The 8,161-nt window shown below is 49.2% G+C and overlaps 1 protein-coding gene across 1 annotated transcript in view; it reads left to right on the top strand.

Moving 5' to 3' along the window:
* Nucleotides 1-527: 527 nt before the first annotated feature.
* CADM4 (cell adhesion molecule 4) overlaps nt 528-8,161 on the top strand; it is a 131,931-nt gene continuing 124,297 nt past the window's right edge. The window contains exon 1 of the mRNA XM_083369393.1: nt 528-1,224. Coding sequence (XP_083225519.1) covers nt 1,146-1,224 — 79 coding nt within the window. The 5' untranslated portion in view covers nt 528-1,145. The remainder of the gene's footprint in view (nt 1,225-8,161) is intronic.

The raw sequence follows: 8,161 nt of genomic DNA, 5'->3' as shown, positions 1-8,161 counted from the left end.
GAGAGAATGCAAAAGCCATTAGCTTTGCATTTTGTCAAGGAAAAACTGGTATTTTTTTAATTTTTTTTTAAAAAAGACACCTCATCAAGAATTACACGTCTGGCAATCCTGAAAGACGGTTCCCAGGAGCATATTCCTCTATGCCACGTGAAATATGCACTGCTTTTCAGTGCGTATTTTACCATTTTTAACACCCTTAATGTACCTTTAATTTACTGCTCATCTTTCTTGCGATCTGCAATCTCCAACAGAGCAGGAATATTAATTTTAGTGACATACCGGCATGGTAAATAATGACAGTAAGAGCAACGATAAGAACCCAAACAATAGCCTAATTTAATAAGAAGCACGCTCTTTTTAGGCTGATTTAGGGAACGACAGCGCTTTTGGGGAACGGCCCCGACTGGGGCTTGTGTGGCTCATCAGCAGCACAAATTTTATTTTATTTTATTTTTAAAGGAAAAACGTTTGTTTATGTGTGTATGCAGGGCTTTTTTTTCTCACAGAACGCTCAGAACGGAGTTCCGGCACCTTTTTTGGATGGAACCTTGTAGGGTAGGCAAGGCGGGTTGTATGACATGTGTGAGTTACGGCACCTTTTGCTTTTACAAAAAAAGCACTGTGTGTATGTATGTATGTATGTATGTATGCATGCATGTATGTATTTAATTTAAGATAATTTATATAGCCCTGCCTCTCAGCGACTCTAGGCAGCTTACAGATACTAAAAATACTTTAAAAGAAATAATAGAAAAACCATTAAAAAAAATCATAAAAAAATAAAATAATAACCCCCTCCACCCCCCCCCCACTCCCAAAGTTCCTATAATTGCCAGGCTGGCTGCTAATCCTCGGGGGAGTCCCCTCCCACGCCGAAGGTGGCGGGGGTGGGTGGGTGGGTGGGTGAAAGCCCACCTCCCCCCCCCGCTCCCTTTAAAGCCCCTCCCCTCCCTCCTTCCCCCGCCCTCCTCCCTCTCCCGCATGGGAGTTGTAAACAGTTGCCTCCCCCTTTCTTTCCGCAGGCCCCGCCCCCGTCCCCTCCCCCGCCCGCATCTCATTAGCATAGATTAACGCCGGGGGAGCCGGAGTGCAGGTGCGGAGCCGGCGAGCGGGGAGCGCGAGGCGGCAGAAGGGAGCGCGGCAGGATGCGGTCGGCGCGGAGCTGCAGGAACTCGCCCTGGGCGGCCGCGGCGGGCTTTTTGCTGCTGTGCCTGGCGGGCCGAGGTAAGCGCGGCGGCGGCGGCGGCGGCGGCGGCGGCCGGGCGAGCGAGCGAGCGAGCGAGCGGAGAGGCGGCTTGGTCTCTCGCCCTCCCCTTCTGCCTCGCCTCCTCTCCCGGTGCCTTGCGCCGCGTCCCTCCCAACCTCGCCCGCTTGTCCTCTGCGACTAACCGGGAAGCTTCAAAGGGCCAAGCGGGAGCGGGGTAGAGCCGAGCCAGGCTTCTCCCCCCCCCCCCATGCACGCCGGCCTGGCGTGGCTCGTCTCTGCTGCCCTCCGGTTCGGTTCGGTCCGACCCAGCCGGGCAGGGAGCGCTGCCGGAGCCAGCGTGCCATCCTTTCCCCGGGGGCCGCCTCCTCCTTCCCTGGCCCAGCTTCTCGCGCTCTCCCCCTCCCCGGCCCCGCGCCCCCTTCTTTCTCGCCCGCCAAGGGTGACCCGAACGCTCCCCGCGCTCGCTGCAGCCGCCAAGGGGAACGGATAATGACGGAGCGCTCGCCCGCTCGCTCGCTCGCTTTGCCGGGCCGCGCTGCAGGGGCCGCGCTGCGCTGCGCTGAGCTGCCGGCGGGGCTTTGTTAGACGGAGAGAGCGGGTCGTTGTGTGTCTCTCTCTTGTGTGTGTGTGCGCGTGTGTCCCGTTCCCGCTCAGTCCGGCCAGCCGTGGATAGCTTCGGGGTGCCTTTTTTGGGGGTGGGGGGGTGGGGGAAGGGGGTTTCTCTCGTCCGCCAGACGATGCCCGAGAGTGGAGGGGAAAAAAAAAGCATTGGAAACCTCTCCCCCTCCCCCACCCAGAGATTGTTCCCTCCTTTCAACTCCTAAATTAGATTTCGGGGAGAGGGGGGGGCGTCTGGATTTCCGTGCTGCTTGCTCCTGTTGCGGAGTGGAAGTGTCTCTCTCTGTGTGTGTGGGTGGGGGGTGGGGAGAAATCCTCACAATTTCTGAAGCCCCCCCCACTTTTATTTTTCCCCCCTGGTCGATCCGTGTCTGTGTTCAACTGGGATGCTGCTGCTGCTGCTCCTGGCGCCTGTTGGGGAAAGAAGACGGGGCTGGTGGTGGTCGCTTCCTTTTGTTCGCGAGCGCCGCGTCTAATTGTTCGGCTCGGGCTGGATTTTTATTTATTTATTTTTTATTTTTTTTTGCATCCGGCTCGCTCGGATGGATCGCGGTGCTAAAAAAAAAAAGGCAGCTAAATAGCTACATCATCTCTCTCTCTCTCTCTTCCCTCTTTGCCCCCCCTCCCAACGCCGTTCCCCCCCCCTCCCTTCCTTTCTTTCCCTTTTGCCCTCGTTCTTCTCTGGCAGCAGCCGGGGGTGCCACGAGTTGTACTGTTAGAAGGCAAAGCATGTGTGAAGGGGGCCAGCCTCCAATCCCCGTCCGCTTCTAAGTCGATCGTCCTTTGTCACATTTTCACATCCTTCCCCCTTCCTTCCCTCCGCCCCCCCCCGCTCTCCCCCTCCTGTCTCCCCTGCAAGGCCAGGAGGCAGCCTGAGCGCTGAAGGCCCCCCCCCGTCTCCCCACCGACCTTCCCGAACGTGGCTCTGATCAGTGGGGAGAATTTGTACAAGTAAAAATGGCGTTTCAAAACCACACACTTCTTTCCCACCCCCCCCCTCTCCCATCCTGGGTATCAATTCCCATCTGATGCAGCAAGCACAGGGAAGGAGGGTGGGGGTGGTTGACAGGAAGAGAACAAAGCTGGGGGGGGGCAAAGTAAAATTTGGGGCTGGGGGGGCCGGGGGCGGAGAAAGAAGACAAGTGAAAAGACATTTCGATATGGGGGAGCAGCCTGGTCAGTTTTGAATTGTGTCCCTTTGATTCCAGTTGCAAAGGTTCCCGTTTTTTAAATATTTTAAGTTTAATGGCCTTGTCGAGGGTGTCTCTTGCTGCCAGCTGAGCCAGGAGAAGGCCTTTCATCTCCTTCCAGGTGGGTGGGATTCTCAGAAAAGGTCACAATCCCCAGCTTTTACCAGAGAGGGCTGAACTTTACTTGTTAAGTGGCCGAACCTCTCAAATCAATCAATCGATCAATGGACCGCTGGCTTCTCTTTGGCAGAGGTCAGCTTTTGTTTCGGGCAGAAGTTCCGGTGCACTTTGAGGATGCTGTCAGGTGTGTGCCTTCTGGAGGCCCCCCTCCCCCATTTGGCGGTGATCTTTCCTTGCAAAGCGGTCCACCTCTCTGTCCTTCACTGCTCAAGGATGCAATTATAAGGCAGGCCAGCAAAGGGAGAAATTGCGTGTGGCAGGAGGCAAATGGGGCTGGAAGGCGGGCTTCGTGTTTGCAAGTGTGCGCGGGTGACCTTTACATGCTCTCCTTCCGAGTTTCTATCAGCTGGTTAGGTAGTTTTCAGCTTGGGTAATTGGTTTATTTCATCACCATATTAAAATGGGCAGAGACAGTGAAAGAGTTGCATGCAAGAGGCCATCTCGGCTATTGTGGCTTGCTCTTCAGCTGGAAGTCATTCCAGCTGAAGAGAAAGTCACAACAGCCGAGATGCCCTCTGCGTGCAACTCTTTCACTGTCTCTGCCCATTTTAATATGGTGATGAAATAAATATATTTCTTGGTCATTCCAGCTGAAGAGCAAGCCACAATAGCCGAGATGTCTGTCCTCTGCATGCAACTCTTTCACCGTCTCTGCCCATTTTAATATGGTGATGAAATAAATATATTTCTTGGTCATTCCAGCTGAAGAGCAAGCCACAATAGCCGAGATATCTGTCCTCTGCATGCAACTCTTTCACTGTCTCTGCCCATTTTAATATGGTGATGAAATAAACCAATTACCCAACCTGAAAACTACCTAAAACTACCTATATGGGTGTATGTGTCTGTGTGTCCAACTTTTCTTAATAGTTTTGTGGATGTGTCCGAGCTTTGGTATTTTGCAAAACTGTTCAGGCATCATTTCCTAGTATGGCTCCGAGCTTTACGATGAAATACATGTTTAGGAAAGTGAACTTAAAAACTATTAAATGTTCTTATTAAAGATACGTGTGCATTTTATTAGTTTTGGGATAAGCCTGTTAAAGCGAATTAAATCCCTGGGAGACTTGCCCTCAGTAAATGTGGACTGCCGAGGTAGGACAAGCTTTTTTGGTGGAAAACATCCAAAATTGCTGATTGAGTGAGAACCAAATATACGGTAGCCTTTCCGGGAGCCTGGACTCCTATTCTCCCTTCCCCAGGACAGAGCAGCCTTGCAGAGTTCTAGTTGCATTTCAGCCAAATGTTCAGTTCTGCTTTTGTTGACACCTTTTATTATCATCAGGGCAGACCTAAAAAGCCCCATTATTTATTTATTTATTTATTTATCCCAAGCTAGTGCTTCAGGCCTCACGTTGCTTTTTCATTTGGGCTGAAAAAGCAGCAGAAAAAAAAAGTGTGAATGCTGTACATGGGTGAGTCGCTCAAAATAAAACTGTTGGATGTTCCCTCTGTGTCTCCCATTGCTTGGTTTAAAAAAATAAAATCGGGACAGAAGCTTTTTTAGGAGAGAGAGAGAGAGAGGGAGAGAGAGAGGGAGAGAGAGAGAGAGAGAGAGAGAGAGAGAGAGAGAGAGAGAGAGAGAGAGAGAGAGCGCCACAAGTTTTGAAGCAGAGAAGGACATTTGAAAGGCAGAAGCTGTGGCTGCTAAATGAAAGGGTTTGCTCAGCTGAGATGGGAGATACGGTCGGTGTTCGATGGGCTGGCGCATGAGGGAGTGATGCTCAGCCAGCAGGGGAAGCGATAGCCGAAAGTACCTGTGATAGAGGTGGAGAGGAGGGGTGAGAATCTGGCTGCAAAGAAAATGGAACTGGTCTTGACTTTAATTTTGTGACTTTGCAACGGACTCTCTTCTGTTCCTTATCAGAGGCAGCAGGTCCCTGCACTGGGTAATTGCATTCTGCTTTAATCAATAGCTGGACTAAATCTGCTTTCTAGGTCAGGGAGGGGAGAGTGTGTTTCTGTCCCTCCTCCTTCTCCACCGCTCCTTCCCTTCCCTTCCCTTCCCTTCCCTTCCCTTCCCTTCCCTTCCCTTCCCTTCCCTTCCCTTCCCTACTTTACTCTTCATTTCGGCAGCAGAACTGAAACGAGGCTGTGGGCACCGGGGATCAAAGGAATGGCAGGAAAGTGTCTTCAAGTCAGCCTTTTGATGGGTGGCAATGCTAATTAGAGACTCTTGCGATTCTAGAGTTTGGAAGGAAACGTCTAGAAGTCCTTGAGTTTGTACAAGGCCTGGGGGCTCCTCGCCTCGTTAGATGCTTTTAAACATACATAATACTCCCTCTTCTCACCTACAACAACAACAACCCTGTGAGGTGGGTTGGGGTGAGACAGAGGGGCTGGCCCAAAGTCCCCCAGATGACTTTTTGACTAAGGCGCCACTAGAACTCACTGTCTCCTGGTGATTGGTCCAAAGTCATCCAGCCATCTTCCATGCCGAGGGTGGGACTAGAACTCACAGTCTCCTCCTAATTGGCACAAAGTCCTCCTGCTGGCTTTCACGCCTAAGGCAGGTCTAGAACTCACCATCTCCTGGTTTTTTTAGCCTGGAGTCTTAACCGTTAGACCAAACTGGCTCTAAAATGTTGCATCCTTAGACGTGGAAGCCATTTTCTCTCTAGAAAAAGAGGCACGTGAGGTTGCTCGTCAGAACAAGACATTCTGCACATGCTTAAAAGCGCCGTGTTTGCCATTTCTATTTCTGTTTGCAAAGCAAGGGACCTAGTCTGTTGGCCTTCTTTTGTCTTGTCTTTCCGTTCTCTGGCAACCAGGCTCGTCGGCTGAATACTTTCAGAATAAGAGGCTTTCTAGAAAAGCAAGGTTTGAAATAAGACAGCTGTTATTATTATTTTTTTTAACATAGCCTTGAGGAGAGAAAAGGAAGAAAGAAAGAAAGGAGAGCTACATAGATTTATGAGCATCTGGTGTAAGGGGCAGTAACTCTGAAATAAAGGTCCTTGAAGTTTCTTCAAAATGAGCAGAGATCCACATTTTGACAACTTTCATTCAGCACCAGAACTCTGAAAAAGAAGGCTGGGATTGAGAGATACCTGAGAAATTGAGAACTTCTGAGCATTGTGTAGGATTTGCCATTTGGCTACTGCTGAAAAGGCAGGCTTGGTTTCCTTCCTCTTCCCCTGTAATTGCTCATTAATATGCGCATTAGAACACCCAGCCTGGTGCATGAGACCCCCACACTGTGGGAGCACACTCCCAGGTCTGTATCCAAAGAGAACTCTCTCTCTCTCTCTCTCTCTCTCTCTCTCTCTCTCTCTCTCTCTCTCTCTCTCTCTCTCTCTCTGTGTGTGTGTGTGTGTGTGTAAGAGAAAAACAGCCCTCCTGCAAAAAAAGGGGGGGTGAAGAGAGTCTAAAGACAGCGACTGAACCCTTTTATGCAAATATGCTTACAAAACACTTCCTCTGTTTGATGCCAGAATTAATTGTCGCAAGAGCTTTTTTTGCTGTTTTTTTTTAAAATGCATAAAATAAGTGACTAGAATGCAGCAAGTGTTTCCTCCTCCCCCCCCCCATTTCATCCTGCTTGCCCTTGCTCTTTTTGGTAATTGCGAGGGTGGCATATTTGGTGGAAGGGAAACAGATTTTCCACTAGGCTAACTTTTGCCAGAGCTCAACTCTAGTGCGAGCTTGGAACATGTCGAGCGTAGACAGAAACCCTGAAGAATGTGCCATCTGCCCTTTCCTCCCTCCGCATTGCCTTTATTATATTGATAATAAGAAATCCGACTGAAGAATTGACGACTTTGAACCGTAGTGCTGGCGTAAATTACTGCATATACCACGGACAGCCAGAGTAACTAACAGAGGGGTGTTAAATGGTATAAAAGCAGACTACACGACAGCAGTGTTCCAATAGTTGAGGGGCTGCCACAAAGAGGAGGGGGTCAATTTATTCTCCAAAGCATCTGAAGGCAGGGCGAAAAACAATGGCTGGCAAATAAACGAGGAGAGAAGCAACCGAGAACTAAGGAGAAATTTCCTAACTTGGCCCTTTTATGACTTGTGGACTTCAACTCCCAGAATTCAGCGTGCCTGGCTGAGGAATTCTGGGAGTTGAAGTCTGCAAGTCATAAAAGGGCCAAGTTTGAAGACCCCTGGTGTAGGGTCTCCTGCTTGAGCAGGGGGTTGGACTAGAAGACCTCCAAGGTCCCTTCCATCTCTGTTATTTTTTGTTCTACATCACCAGAAGCTAAAATCATAAAGACTATGTCTGATTTACTTGGGCCATGTTATGTGTGTGAATTCGTTGGAGAAGGCAATGATGCTAGGAATGGTCAGTGGGCAAGCAAAAAAACACGCTGGCTGCATAGCACCAAATCTGATGTAAAGTTGAACATACAATTGAAAGATGCTGTAACTGACAGGGTAGCATGTATAGACTCTTGCCTATATAGTCATCAAGAGTCAGACAGGATTAAATGGTTAAAAACAACAAACAATTAAAATATGTCAGAGGGAGGGCAATGCAGGTCACCTTGGGCTTGCAGATCCCTTTCCTCTTTTAAGCAGGCGAAAGATTTTTTTTAAAAAAAATAAATAAATAGAGAAATGAAGAGAAAAACAGAGAATGTGTAGAACACCCAGAATCAAAGTTCCCTAAACTTTTGCATTTTGCAGAGTCCCAGGGAAGACAGGAGTTTTCACCACACTCCCTCTATGCCTTGAAAAGCTTGATCTGATTGGTTCTTCTTCTTCTTCTTCTTCTTCTTCTTCTTCTTCTTCTTCTTCTTCTTCTTCTTCTTCTTCTTCTTCTTCTTCTTCTTCTTCTTCTTCTTCTTCTTCTTCTAATGTGATCTCTACAACTTGTCCTCTTGATAAATTGCATCTTGAGGAGTGTGGACTGCTGAGTCCTCTGAATTAAGGGGTGGCTGTACACGGTGTGTGTGGAATCTTGTCATGCCATAGCTAAATGCAACGAAATGCTCACGCAGCTTGAACGTGTGAAGGA

This window comes from Vipera ursinii (assembly GCF_947247035.1).
Source record: "Vipera ursinii genome assembly, chromosome: 9".
Classification (NCBI taxonomy): Eukaryota; Metazoa; Chordata; class Lepidosauria; order Squamata; family Viperidae; genus Vipera; species Vipera ursinii.
This window is presented reverse-complemented; position numbering and strand designations above follow the sequence as displayed.